The 14,811-nt window shown below is 38.7% G+C and overlaps 3 protein-coding genes across 8 annotated transcripts; 2 read left to right on the forward strand and 1 right to left on the reverse strand.

The window, feature by feature from the left end:
- The first annotated feature begins 554 nt into the window (after positions 1-554).
- Positions 555-4,796, forward strand: LOC135637540 (palmitoyl-acyl carrier protein thioesterase, chloroplastic-like). Of its 5 annotated transcripts, none has more exons than XM_065150113.1 (7): positions 555-674; positions 1,329-1,879; positions 1,961-2,094; positions 2,671-2,784; positions 2,937-3,108; positions 3,212-3,280; positions 4,288-4,796. In XM_065150113.1, exons 2-7 carry the CDS (start codon positions 1,373-1,375, stop codon positions 4,552-4,554), a joined length of 1,263 nt encoding a protein of 420 aa, XP_065006185.1. In that variant the 5' UTR covers positions 555-674; positions 1,329-1,372; the 3' UTR covers positions 4,555-4,796. The 5 variants fall into 5 exon arrangements, with proteins under 5 accessions (XP_065006185.1, XP_065006184.1, XP_065006187.1 ...); XM_065150112.1 differs by having other exon boundaries at positions 559-674; positions 1,324-1,879; XM_065150115.1 differs by having other exon boundaries at positions 562-733; positions 1,324-1,879.
- Positions 4,797-5,345: 549 nt separating this feature from the next.
- On the reverse strand, positions 5,346-7,706 carry LOC103986020 (aldehyde dehydrogenase family 2 member C4-like). Of its 2 annotated transcripts, none has more exons than XM_065150108.1 (9): positions 7,549-7,706; positions 7,300-7,442; positions 6,826-7,209; positions 6,658-6,747; positions 6,385-6,558; positions 6,176-6,313; positions 5,967-6,104; positions 5,824-5,885; positions 5,346-5,729 (listed from the first exon to the last, which is right to left on the reverse strand). In XM_065150108.1, exons 1-9 carry the CDS (start codon positions 7,649-7,651, stop codon positions 5,456-5,458), a joined length of 1,506 nt encoding a protein of 501 aa, XP_065006180.1. In that variant the 5' UTR covers positions 7,652-7,706; the 3' UTR covers positions 5,346-5,455. The 2 variants fall into 2 exon arrangements, with proteins under 2 accessions (XP_065006180.1, XP_065006181.1); XM_065150109.1 differs by having other exon boundaries at positions 5,824-5,880; positions 5,962-6,104.
- Positions 7,707-12,920: 5,214 nt separating this feature from the next.
- Positions 12,921-14,559, forward strand: LOC135638155 (glucan endo-1,3-beta-glucosidase 8-like). Its single transcript, XM_065151130.1, has 2 exons — positions 12,921-13,219; positions 13,455-14,559. The coding sequence occupies exons 1-2, from the start codon at positions 12,978-12,980 to the stop codon at positions 14,557-14,559; spliced, it is 1,347 nt and encodes a 448-aa protein (XP_065007202.1). The 5' UTR covers positions 12,921-12,977.
- Positions 14,560-14,811: the final 252 nt, after the last annotated feature.

Below are 14,811 nucleotides of genomic sequence, written 5' to 3' on the forward strand. Positions count from 1 at the left end.
TGTCTGTCATCGAACAGGATGAGGCTTTCTGTAGCTCACATAATGGTGGGATTGAATGCAACTCTTTGGATCTCATCAAGATTCAATAATAGCATCAAATCCCTCCGAAACTGATCTTTCTAATATTTTTCATTTTGCTTCAAGCATAATTAGTTTCTTGAAAGATTGGTCGTATCTCTCTCTCAACCTTTTATGATTGATATAATTAATCCATAAAAATTGGATATGTGCATATATTAAAATCCTTCTTATTAATTTGATTTGAAAAAACATGTTATGTTCTCCCATATATTTTTCAAATAATGTAATAAAAAAAGTACCCCCTAATTTGTTTATTTATTTATAAATAAATTATATCTATAAATATAAATTTTATATATATATATATATATATATATATATATATATATATATATATATATATATATATATATATATATATATATATATATATATATATATGTATTTGAAGTGGCGCCGACTACCGAAGCGGTGTGAGGATGACAGCGCACGTATTTAAATACGCGGAATCGGGCCGTGTAGATATGCGCTGGCTTTGGAAGATGTGAAGAGAAGTACGAAAAAGTGCCCTCCGCCTTTCTTCTCCACCTCTTTCTCGGGGGAGGAGGACGAAGGCCACGCCGTCGAGGAAGAAGAAGGGGAAGGACGGCGAGGTAGGGCTCCCGTGGCGGTTCATTGCTGAGAAGAGGAGAACCCGGTCGAAACTCTCGTGGTTTGTCTTCAGACCCGCGTCCAGTCGGAGATTCGAACCGGATCTCTGCTTCCGTTCGAATTGTTTTCTTTCCTCGCATTTGGATCTCTCGAAGCATGCTTCATCTTTGTCGGGTTTTGCAATGGCGTGTTGGGGTTTTTGACCTTGATCTGTTTGATTTTTGAACACAAGGTTTTGGAATTTGAAGGAGAATCTAATAAAGATAAGGTTTGGGGATGATTCGTTGTGAGCTAATGTGTTTTTTGGTTGATTGAAAGAGGGATTTTGACTGCTGGATGGATCCCTGTGACTTCTTGTTTGGGTTGAATGTATTAACGGAAAGACATGTTCTTTGGCGGTGGAATCGCTATAATTTCTTTGGATGTGGTGCGTTCGTTAATTTGACCTTGGCCACTTGTATTTTTTTTCCTTTATATTTGTCGGAATATTTGTTTCGTTTAGACGGATTTCTTTTCTCGGTCAACTTTATTGGAGAAAATTCTACAGAAAATAAAAGTTAGAGAGCCTTCCTTCAAAAAATGGTGGTGAGATCTTGTTCATGAGTTAATTCTTGAGATCTGCTAATGTATCTTATAGGATTTAATCTTTAGTTCAGGTTAACCAAGAAGAGAGGAGTGCTGAAAGGTCTCATTTTCCATCATGGTGGCTTCCATGGCGACTTCGGCCTTCTTCCCTGTCCCGACTTCTTCGTCTGTGGCCTCAGCAAAAGCACCAAAGCCCATCAGTGAAGGCCCTGAGCGCTTGGGTATCCGAGGTATTGTTGCTAAGCCTGCCTCACAATCAGGGGCCATGGAGGTCAAGGCACAGGCCCAAGCAATTCCTAAGGTCAATGGTACCAAGGTCGGCCTGAAAGCTGAAGCTCAAACTGTCGAGGATGATGCTCCCTCGGCCCCAAGGACATTCTACAATCAGTTGCCAGACTGGAGCTTTCTTTTTGCTGCCATAACCACTATCTTCTTGGCAGCGGAGAAGCAGTTCACTCTTATTGACTGGAAGCCCAGGCGGCCTGACATGCTTGCTGATGCTTTTGGGCTCGGAAAGATGATGCAGGATGGACTAGACTTCAGGCAGAATTTCTCCATTCGGTCGTATGAGATAGGGGCAGATCGAACAGCTTCTATAGAGACTTTAATGAATCATCTACAGGTATGGCAAAAGATATTTGCTTGATTTTTCACCTAATTTTTGAACCCTCTTTAGCATATTTTGCTCTTATTCTGTATGCAGGAAACAGCGCTTAACCATGCAAGGAGTGCTGGGCTCCTGGTTGATGGCTTTGGTTCAACTCCTGAAATGACTAAGAAAAATTTGATTTGGGTAGTAACCAAGATGCAGGTCCTTGTAGAACGATATCCTTCCTGGTATGTTCTTTCTCTAGATTAGAACCATTGCTTCTCTTCTTGACTAATGACGAAATACTTGATTTTTGGCACATTCCATATTATGAAAAGCTTCAACGCTAAGCAAGTTATAGGTACAAGGGATTTTCTTTAATACTTCATATGTATGATTGCTACTTTTTTTGTTTTGTCTAGCATAAATTTTCTTCGGTACATGCAAGGAGAAATTGTCATCTATTTTTAACCTAAGCCTTCTTAATCTTTTTGACCGAGCTAAAAAGGGAAGCTTAGTGCATGAGGCTCCCACCAAAGAGTGTGCACCGCCTTTCTCCTGCAAGTAGCAACTATTGTGACTGGAACCCTGGTTTAACAGTTTTTCAGGGGATGCTACTTGTGTTAAAATTTATGTATTAAATTTACTGTTTTTCTTGAATAAATTGTTCTCTCTAGTTATTATTTAGTCTTTTTGTGTTCTTAAGTATGCCTCTCCATTGCTTGCTTGGTCAAAGTGATTTACTTTTTTCATTCCTTCTATGGCAGTTTTATTATGCATTGTTTTTAAGTATGGTAATTTTATCCTTTTTTTTTGTTTTTCAGGGAAGATGTTGTGGAAATAGATACATGGGTGGCTTCATCTGGGAAAAATGGGATGCGTCGTGATTGGCATGTGCATGATCATCGAACGGGCCAAACTGTTCTGCGAGCGACGAGGTTGGTTCCTATATATGCCTTACATCTACATTCTTTTTTACAGAAGATCTCATTCGGTGGTTGAAAAATTTACAAGTAAGCATATTTAATGCTTGCTTTGCAAATGTTATGTGGCTCATATGATGTTTCCTGGTTTTGGCTTTCACATGCAGTGTGTGGGTAATGATGAACAAACTGACTAGGAGACTGTCTAAAATTCCAGAGGAAGTTAGAGCAGAAATAGGACCATATTTTGTGGATCGTCATCCTATTATAGATGAGGATAGCAGAAAGGTTCAGAAGCTTGAAGATAATACTGCTGATTTTATTAAAAGGGGGCTGAATGTAAGTCTGTGATCCGCATCTTTAGCTCTTGCAGATTTATTTGCTTGTTTCTGTAAATGCTATATATGTGGTTTGTAACTATTTCCCTTGCTATCAAATGCAGCCTCGATGGGGTGATTTGGATATCAATCAACATGTGAACAATGTAAAATATATTGGCTGGATCCTTGAGGTAACTTAGTTTATGTTACAAGATGTTAATTTGAAATGGAAAATGACAATTTAAGGCTACATAAGTGCAGTTGGTGACTCTTTTTAAATCTTTCTAGTACATTGCTGGAAATTTCTTGTTTTCATCTCAAGTAAAAAAGGACGACATTGACATGTGATAAGCCATATGTTGAGTACTTTTGGATGAGTGTCTGTCTTATCTGACATGTAAGAAATATTCTGTTTTTAAAAAAAGGAAATAACCAGCTTCATTCTTAGAAGTACCTTTTCGGTAAAAACTTAATTGTTTCCACTTCATAATTAGAGTTGTCTTCAAGGACTCAACTAGCCGAATGATCTCCGTGGATGCTGCATTGTGTTACAAGATGAGTATAGATAGAGCCAATGTAAATGTGGGCACTAAGAGGTTGCAGATAACAAGTTATTTTACAGGTCTTGCTTGGTATTAGCATATTGGTAAAATTGTTCTTCGCACCTGGTAGTCATGAATATCGAAGAATTATACTCAGATTATCATTGGTAGAATTGTTCTTCCATGGAAAAAGATATCGCCATTGCATTGAGTTACAATATCTTATTTGAATGCTGAAGCTCTCGATGTTACAGTTCCTACATTCTGTAATTGCTCTTTTTTTTGGCATACCATATTTCAGACCATGAGTTCCAATTACTGCATGCTGACTACCTTAACCAATTTGCATGTGTGAAGATCTTAACCTTTTCACAATGTAAGAAGCATCTTAGATTCCCCACTCTGTTCTGTGGTGGTGGTTGCACATGGCATGTTGTGTCACTGCTTCCTTTTACCCTGTTTCTGAACATTCCTTGCCAGCATTGCTGGACCACTAAAAGTGCAGCAGTTTGCTGACCATTATCCTTCTGCATTTAATGTTATTAGGTTGGTGGACCTGCTCCAATTTGTTGCTATTGTCATGCTCGTAGAAGGACATGATTTAAGTAGTTATGTAGCGCTGAGTAATGACCACATCTTATTATTTTATTATGCAGAGCGCACCGATCTCAATCCTAGAGAGCCATGAGCTTGCCGGCATGACCTTGGAGTACAGGAGGGAGTGTGGGAGAGACTCTGTGCTGCAATCACTCACTGCTGTGTCCAACCATGGTTCCGATGGTTCACCAGAGGCTGGCATCGAGTGCCAGCATCTTCTCCGGCTGGAAAGCGGGGCTGAGATTATGAGGGGTCGAACAAAGTGGCGGCCCAAGCCTGCCCAGGATCTCCAAAACATGGGGCCACTTCCAGCTGGGAACACATGATGCAATATGGATGGTTTAGGCCCCGGTTTTCCTTCATCTGTTGGTTTAGGATGGTCAGCCAGGCAAAGCCTTCTTTGGTTGGTAGAAAGAGATGGAGAGAACATATAATATTGCTTGTATTATTTGTAAGTTTCTTTCTTTCTTTAGTTTTTCCTTGTATTTGTCTCCTACCAACCAAAACCTCATTTCCATTTTGGATCCATATTGGTGCCTGCTATGAAATTAATTAGCATTATATGTAATTGTTTACAGTATTCAAGCAGCTTAGTTTGCAGTCCTTTAAACCAGGGACTCTCGATCGCTATTTCACGGCACTACTGATATGTGATGATCATCATCGTTCTTGTTCGACGTCGCCTACTGTTATTCGTCAGTTTTTATCTTCCAAGGTATACTCTCATCCCTTCTCCATCGCTTCTTCTTCCTCATCTTCCTCTGCTCGCCCTTTCTCTTCTGTATTTTTTTCTTCTCCGAAATGTTGATCAAATTGTCAAAACAGGTCCAGTATCTGAAATGGTGATCCTTGGTTTAAACTCTGACCATGACACACATCTGACAGTAAAAGAACCTGCATTTTGAAGAGGCTCTTTAGTTTTGGTATTGGCTGCTTGCAGCAACTGGATGGTTAGGATGTAGTATTGGCTCCACTAATTAACATATGAGATGTGCCTATTATAAATGGTAACCCAAGCATTGTCACAACAGCATATGAAATTATGAGTATTAATATTAATATCAGAGACAGGCAAGAACTGAAGTCCAATTATTTTGGAATGTGCCATATACCAACTTTGATCTATAATTGGGAACCTTCTCCTCATGTAGTTGTTGTCCCAAAATGTCTTCTTTTCATTCAATAGCTTTTAGGTGGTTCATTGCCTTCTTCAGTTCAAGCATGCTGCTACCGCCAAGGAGAACCATAGATGGGAATGACCACAGACTTGACTTGGAGATACTTCTCCAAAGCATGCATTCCATTGTCCCTTCCGAATCCACTCATCTTGTATCCACCAAAAGGGCAATCGTTATCGAATACCAAGTAGCAGTTGATCCAAATGATGCCTGCCCGAATCGATCTCGAGAGTCGGTTGGCTATGTTGATGTCCTTTGTCACAATCCCAGCCGCCAGTCCATATCTTGTATCGTTGGCTCTCTCAATCGCCTCCTCGATTGTCCTGCCAGAAATCACACAGCTTTGGTAGCATATGAGTGTGTGTGTGTGTGCTCTCGCTCTAATGTTCTTTCTTCTCATCTTTATGCATGGCTTACTTGAACTTCATGAGGGACATGACAGGTCCAAAGATTTCATCTTGGGCTATCAGCATACTCTCCTGTTCCAAAAGATCGAATGCTGTTACAGAGGAAGAGTCGAATTGCATTCTCAGAATGCATCATTGGTTGTAGAACTCTACCTTGACATCTGTGAAGATTGTGGGTTCAATGTAGAACCCTTTCTCACCGCAGGCCTTTCCTCCTGTCAGTATGGTGGCTCCCTCTCTTTTCCCATGATCGATGTATCTGAGAACTTTCTCAAACTGCTTCTTGTCGACCTTCATCAGAGCAAGAGAAATCCATGAGGAAAAGAAAGCAACATGGTGTGGAAGAGAACAGGGAAGATTACCTGAGGTCCTTGATGAACATGGGGACTGAAAGGGTCTCCAACGATCCAGGATTTGCAACTTTCTGCTATCTTTCTTACAAATTCATCATAGATTCCTTCTTGCACGTAGACACGAGATCCTGCCACGCAGATTTCTCCCTGCGATTGCGTACGAGTCATCGAAATGAAAACATGGGTGGCTAATGATTGGGTGAAAGAACCATCCATGCCTTGTTGTAAAAGATGGCCGTCCGAGCGAGTTCGACGGCCATGTCTATGTCTGCATCATCACAGATGATAACTGGCGACTTCCCACCCAGTTCAAGTGAGACAGACTTCAGATTGCTTCTTGCTGCTGCCTCCATCACAAGCCGTCCTACTTCTGTAGATCCTGTGAAACTAACCTGACACCAAAGGGAATTCGATGAGCAAGCTGAATCTTTCCTTTAGAAGATAATTGGTGGATTGCCAGTACGAATCATCTGTCATCGAGTCGGAATCACCTTGTCCACATCCATATGAGAAGAAATGGCAGCTCCGGCTGTGGCTCCAAAACCGGTGACAACATTGAGAACTCCATCAGGAATACCTGCCTGCGATATGGATGTAGTTATGTAGTAGCATCGAAGACTTTTCTATGAGAAAGAGCTGAATGATATCAGATTTCGCACCTGTTTGGCCAAGTGGGCACAGTAGAGAGCTGTGAGTGGGGTCTGTTCTGCTGGCTTGACGAGCATGGTGCAGCCGGCGGCCAGGGCTGGGGCGACCTTGAAGAAGAACATGATGGTAGGGAAATTCCAAGGGATGATGTGGCCGACTACTCCGATGGGCTCCCGCAGTGTGTACCCCTGAAACTCCCCTGACAGCTTCAGTGTCTCGCCATGGATCTTGTCCGCCGCCCCTGCGTAGTATCGGACCAAGTTCGAAGCTACTGGGACATCGTTCATCTTATTGAGAAAGAACAGCTTTCCTGCGTCTAAGCACTCGAGTGCCGCCAGTTCTTCTGCGTGCTGCTCGATCAGGTCTGCATATTTCATCATAATCTTCCCCCTTTCCTGGTCATGATTGAGAAGTTGCAGACGTCCATTTAGCAGGATGGTATAGTTCGAAGAAGCAATCATGAGGGGGGAGAGGAAGAAACGTACAGAGCCGGACATGCGAGGCCACTTGCCATGGTCGAAGGCTTCTCTGGCTGCCTTCACAGCCAAGTCGACGTCTTCTTTGTGGCCGGCAGCGATGTTGGCGATCACTTCTCCGTTACGTGGGTCAAGTGATTCGAATGTTTTTCCTGGAACAATTAGAACGAGGAAGACAAAGGAAGAAGAAAAGGTTCAGAAACGAGAGAGAGTATGTACGTCGACAAGTTAAGGAAGAGAACGCAAGTGGTTCTGTACCCGAGACGGCGTCGACGAAGCAGCCATTGATGAAGAGCTTGGTGAACTTGATCTCTGGCAGCTTGAGGCCATCGCCTGCGCTGCTATTAGCCTCGCTCGCCATGGCCGAGACGAAGAAGAGCTCCGGGTGCTGCTTCTGGCTTTAAGGTTTATGCTGATGGAATATATGACAGAAGGCTATGTTAGCCCATCGATAAGTGGTTTTGTATGGAGAGAGTGGTTGTTCTTGAATCATGTTCATGAACATGGTTCGTGAATCAAAATGATTGCACCGGATCATGGGTTGATTAACCAACGTTGATATGTTGAAAGATACAATGAGTTGCTTATGGTTACTGTCTCTCTAAGATTTCCTCCTTAATGTTAAATCATTTATTGCCTAATATTACATATGCTAATGATTCATTATCATGCCCCTTAAAGATTAAGCTTCTAGACGTCAATCTTGAAATGATGTAAATGCAACATCTTAGTGACATTATAAGTGAGTTAAGTATGGACGTGAGATAAACGTCTAACAACTTAATCCTTAACGAATTGAAAGTTAATGACGATATCTTTTATGTAAGAATGAAATATTAGATTACAGCATAGGTAGGTGGCATCAAAATTATCATAATATATTAAGAGATGACACTAAGTTCATATAGTAAGTTGATAATATAGTTAAGTACTATAGAGGTGGTGACAATGACACATTAATCTATGATCGTGTTGTTGTTTTTTTATCTCTTAGAACTCCAATTAATAGGGTTTGCTTCAAAATAGATAATATATGTGGATGTCTTGTTATTAGTGTTTTCTACCCGATCAATATCGACAAAGACATGATGATGATGCATGTTTTCGATGAAGAAGACTATGGTTGATGGTCCTTTTAAGATATTATTAGACATATTAAGGAGTAACGTAGGGTTGATCCATAAATTATTATAGTTTATTGACTATAAAAGAAATATTTAAACGAGTAAGGGATAAGTACTAAAATACTTATCTTACCGATATTACGTGGAATCTATAGCAAGATTATCATTATATAATTTTAGTGACCCAATAGAAAAGAGTGAGGTAATAACCTTTGGTATTCTGCAAGTTCTTTTTTGATAATAAGTATTAAATGTACTTCTCTTATGAGAGGAAAAGACCACATAATGTGAATATTTGCTCCACATCTAGAAAATAATTTAATGACCCTAGAATTAATCTATTAAATTACTTAAAAAATTATTTAATCTTAAAAGAATTGTTGCTTATGATGATGATAAAAATAAAGAACTATAAGTATATGATGCCTCTTATTATCATAAAAATAAAGAACTATAGGATTTGAATTTAATAAAATTGATAGACATAAAAAGTGATTCAAATTATGTATACTTTTAAGAGTTCTTTGACATATGCTAAGATAAACTAAACTAAGAAATTATTGCATAAAGATATCATCAATTAAAATCTCCTATAAGAAAATATTTTGTTAACCTCTAACTATCATAAGTGCCAACCTTAAAACTCAAAATAAGTTGAATTATCATATTTGATGATAGGATTGAATATTTTTATAAAATCAATACCAGATTATTAGTGAAATCCTTTGACCGCTAGATGTGTTTTATATCTTATAATGAATTCATTTGAGTTCAACTTAATTTAAAATATTCACTTAAACTTGATGATATTTTGTATGGGGTTGAATGATATAAGAGTTTATGTGATATTATGAAATAAGATATTATATTCCTTACACATTATTCTGTAGAGATCAATGATCTGACACTAAATATTATATTTTTAAAGTATATTATCATGTGATATTTAAGCCCAGTAGAATGATCGAGTTGTGTCGATGGCATGAGAATTGATGATGGGTTATTGACATGATCTTGATAACAAGGGTGTCATTTGATCGAGGAGATGACAAGGACATCTCTTGTGGCATCGAGGACATAGCAAAGATACAAATTAATCAAGTCCAGAAGCCGATGGAAGAGTTAATACTTGCAAGTAAATAAGCTGTGACTGTACGTACTAAACAAGAATATTAATGGAGTAGGGATTTGGAGGATGATGGCTGGTTGAGTTAGGGAGCATAGAAATGGAAGGAGATAGTCTTAAGGGAGTTTAGTATGCATCTTTATGAACTTAGTGATAGATGAATGTGATTGTGACTCTCATTATTGAAGGAGCAAGATTTTTTTAAGGAAAAATTGAATTTAAAAATATTATGTTCAAAGAAGTATTCAATAAAAATATAGTTTAGACCTCGATTTTAACTTGTGTGAGGTGTATGTAGTATAAATAATCATATACCCTTAATTTATGAATGATAGGAGGTTTGTATAATAGTGGTAACTATAGTTGTTGGTTTGCGACTTGTGATTGACAAGATATATAATGGTTCGAAAGGCTATCGATAAAAAAAAAAAAAGAGTAGCATAGAGACTTAGTGTCTAAGGTGTTTCATTCAATAGAGTTAATAAGTTATGGTGTGTGTGGTAGTGACTTATGATATTATATATAATATATTCAATGGAAGAATGATTTCAAGTGGGAACAGTAATCATTAATATAAATGTTTACAAGTGGTTTGATACAATAAATAAAAGATATCTAAGAGATAGTCTATGACTTCTGATACTAAGGCATAATTCATAGTGTATAATAACTGTTATTGATTTTGAAATTAGAAAGAATAATGAGAGATGGACTATTATTGAAAGATGATAAATAAATGTTGAATAAAAGGATACTATGCATCAAATCGGATAACAATAAGAGTGATTGATTAGGTAATTTATAAAATAACTAGTAATGACTACTCATATATACTATCTTTATTCTGACTTCAAATCAAAAATATCATCGTGCTTATATCTTTAAAAAAACATGAGTTATGATAGAATACAATAAAAGTATTATTTTATTTATAAAATTATAAGAGAGAGAGAAAAAGTTTTTTATGTGAGATATATATAAAATATCATCGAATTTAAAAGTGATCATATTTGAAATAAGTGAGTGATATGAATATTATTATCATCGCATATCTATGAATAGATTAAGCCAAAAGTAATGTGATGTGAAATACCAAAATTAATATATTTGGTTGAAGTAAGAATGTTATGATACTATAATAGAATATGCCATAAAAGGTTATGTTAATTCATTGGTGTATAGTGTTATATATTTATAAATGTTAAGATAAGAGTGGTTATTTATGAATCTATTTATGAATCAAGGTGATTATTCTCAAATCATGATTTGATTAAGGAGTTAAAAATACAATGTTTTATTTGTGATAAACAAATCAAGATTTCATGTCATTATTTTTTGCCAATCATTTATTGTCAAAGTATTTCTCATGATTCTTATTAAATCTAAAAACTTATTAAATTTGATCATTTATAATATTTTATATCCTAAATCTCTTAGTTTTTTTTTATAAATATTTTTCTTGTCCCTTCCCCAACTTATGTTTTACATGAATCTTTATTTATAAAGAGATAAACTCAAGATTTTAACTTCGATTACGACATAAAATTATATCTTAATGATGACTCATACATAAAAATTTATATTTAATCATATAATTTAATTTAATATTTTAAAACGAAGGATATAGTAATAAAATAATCCATATTTAGGGTTCTTCGCCATTGTCGTCAAACTTGCTATGACTTTCTTAGGGTGAACGAAAAGAGAGATCGAGCATATCGCCACTTCTTCGTTAATTCCAACAAAGAATCAAATATTTATACCAAATCGATGGTATATGCGTCCCATACGTCACAATTTATTTGCATTTGCTGTTGGTTTGGCGAAGAAAAACACAGGTTAGCCATATCTGCATTGTTCATCTCTCCAATTAAAGCAGTACTGACAGCTAAATCAACACGACGAAGCCAAATTTGATGCAGATGGGATCGTCTATCACTGCAATGCGATGATTCCATTAGAGGAGTACACTGATAGGTTAAAATAGCAGTGCAAGCCAAATCAATTCAGATGAGGCAGATGAGCAAGTCATCTCTGCAAATTTTTGATGCAGATGTTCCCATTCTTTCCTCCTCCCATCTTTGCTCATCTTCTCAACATGGTGAAGACAAAGCACATCAATCAATCGCATTCTGTGATGTAACTTGGATTTGCTGATGGCCTAAAATTTCTTTGTTAATGTGAAATCTTATACGTAAGAATTACTGAAATTGTTCTAAAAATATTAAAATTCAAGAAATATATTGTTTTGATTGGCTTTCTAAATGTATTCGGTGGAAAATGATTAAGAGAAATTCCAAATCCATGTGATACACATTGTTTATGATCTTATTTTAATAGTATCTTCTTATAATACTTTTTACCTTCGCTCATTCTAAGCCATATGTGTACAAAAATAATCATTCTTTGTCTTCTTATCCGAAGATAATCTTTATCACTACTCGATTCGAATCAGGTTATAATCAAGTGGTTTATTGATTCCAAACTGAATCAGAGATGATTTCGATTTCAAACTAGTTAAATTTGATTACAAAAATAAAAATAAAACATAAATAATATCTATAGTATAGTGGTCAAATTCTTAAATTTAAATCTAATAAACTTTTGGATTTGAATATTGATAGAGCCATTTAGTTTTATTAAAAAAATTATAAGTTTATTTTTTTTATAAAGTTTTTTACTTATGTTATTATACTTACTATAGTTATATATCTATTTTCAAATTTAAAAATAATATTATGATTTTTTTATATTTAAAATTATTTAATAAAAAATATTAATAGTTCGAATTGAAATCAAGAATCAACCATTCTAGTTCTATTTTGAAAAATCGGAATCAATGATTTTGAAATCAAAATCCAAAATTATGATTACCATTAATTAAAGGTAAATAAGAGTTATATTTAATAAAAAATATTTATTATATATATTTTTATTTTAATTTTTTTAAATGATAAGTGACAAAATGATATTCGAGTTTATATAAAAATATTTATAAACTAAACTAAATTAGCTAAAATCTTCTCTCTTTCCAAATTTTAAGAGCGACAAATGTTAGATTTAATGAGTTGCATTTCCATGTTACCTACCAAATAATGACATCATAATTCTCTTTCTGAGCCAACCGTTGAGAAGGGTATTATTGTCCAACCGACCCGATAAATATAACGGACATGTCCCCTTCCTTCCCTCCTCTTCCACCCTCCATTTCTGGGAGTCTCCCCACCGAAGCCGACGGACCTCCATCTTCAACGCTAAGACAACCTTTAAAGGCCAACCCGAGACTTCTGTACACGCTCCGATACCGATTGGTGCCCTCTTCGTCGACAGCCATGAACCGCCGGGAGATCTTGACATGGGTCTGCTGCGCCACCGTTGCCGCCGTCTTGGTCTTGGCCTCACCCGCGGCGGCCCTCGGCGTGAACTGGGGAACCATAATGTCCCACCCCTTCCTCCCCACCACCGTCGTCCAGATGATCAAGGCCAACGGGATCACGAAGGTCAAGCTGTTCGACGCCGACTCCTGGACGGTCAGTGCCTTCGCCGGGACCGGGATCGAGCTCATGCTCGCCATCCCCAACGATATGCTTAAGCGTATCAGCAGCGACTACAGCCACGCCCAAGATTGGGTGAAGGAGAACGTCACCAAGCACGATTACGACGGAGGAGTCAACATCAAGTATCTCCATCCATCTTCTCAACACTAATTCAACTTGTTATCACTAACACATATCTTCATCTTTTGATCTGCAATATGGATTCTGTTTATTGGTCATAAGCCTGTTTGATTTGTAGATGAGCAGTTCTTTTTCTTTTCCATTGGGTATTTGTTTTCATCTATAAGCAATTCATAGTAGTCAGGTCTTAGTCATACCAGTATCTAAGTATTGTTCTTCTTGTGCATTCTTTTACAGGTATGTTGCCGTAGGCAATGAACCTTTCCTAAGGAGCTACAATGGCTCCTTCATGAAGACCACATTCCCTGCGCTCAAGAACATCCAGAAGGCGCTCGACGAAGCCGGCGTCGGAAACCGAATCAAGGCCACTGTCCCCTTGAATGCCGACGTCTACAACTCCCCGGAAAGCAACCCGGTGCCGTCCGCGGGAGACTTCCGCAGCGACATCCATAGCCTCATGGTCGACATGGTGCGCTTCATGCACTCCAATGGTGCTCCTTTCGTCGTCAACATCTACCCTTTCCTCAGCCTCTACCAGAACCCGGACTTCCCAATCGACTTTGCCTTCTTCGACGGCGGAGGGCGCAACCTAAACGACAAGGGCCACCAGTACACTAACGTGTTCGACGCTAACTACGACACGCTGGTGTGGTCGCTGAAGAAGGCCGGCGTGTCCGACATGAAGATCATAGTCGGGGAGGTCGGCTGGCCGACCGACGGCGACAAGAACGCCAACACCGAAAACGCGAAGAGGTTTTACGACGGATTCTTGAAGAAGATGGGGCAAAACGAGGGGACGCCGATGAGGCCCGGGCACATGGATGTCTACCTGTTCGGCCTGATCGACGAGGACATGAAGAGCGTTCTGCCGGGCAACTTCGAGCGGCACTGGGGGATCTTCACCTACGACTGCAGACCCAAGTTCCCGATGGACCTCTCCGGCAAGGGGAATGACAAGTACTTGAAGCGCGCGACCGGCGTGCAGTACTTGCCGGAACAATGGTGCGTTCTAAACCCAGACGTGAAGCAGCTGAGCGCGCTGGGGCCCAACTTGGACTACGCCTGCTCCCTGTCCGACTGCACCGCGCTGGGCTACGGCTCCTCCTGCAACGACTTGGACCGCGGCGGCAACGCCTCGTACGCCTTCAACATGTACTTCCAGATGCAGGACCAGGACGTGAGGGCGTGCAACTTCGAGGGCCTTGCGGTCATCACCACCGAGAACGCGTCGCGCAACGGCTGCCTGTTCCCGGTGCAGATCGTCAGCGCCGCCCGTCCGGCTGCCGTCGCCACCGCCCGAGCGCTTCTGGTGGCAGGAATTGCCGCAATTCTGCTTTTGTGAGTGGAGGAATGGCAACCAAACAAAACACCCATTTGCACTTCACCTCATCATTCGGAACAAATGTCATTTAAGAAGCCAATTTCTACACTCATAGATTTAATGCATTGCTAGTCGTGGCAGTCCAATTCATCCAATGGATCTGTTCATTAATTTTAAGAGGGCATGTTAACATACCACTCGGATACTGCTAATTTAGCAATTATATATCTAAAGTCTTGAATTCGAATAATATATTTACTATTTTATTTCAAC

Source organism: Musa acuminata, chromosome BXJ3-5 (genome assembly GCF_036884655.1).
Source record: "Musa acuminata AAA Group cultivar baxijiao chromosome BXJ3-5, Cavendish_Baxijiao_AAA, whole genome shotgun sequence".
Taxonomy (NCBI): Eukaryota; Viridiplantae; Streptophyta; class Magnoliopsida; order Zingiberales; family Musaceae; genus Musa; species Musa acuminata.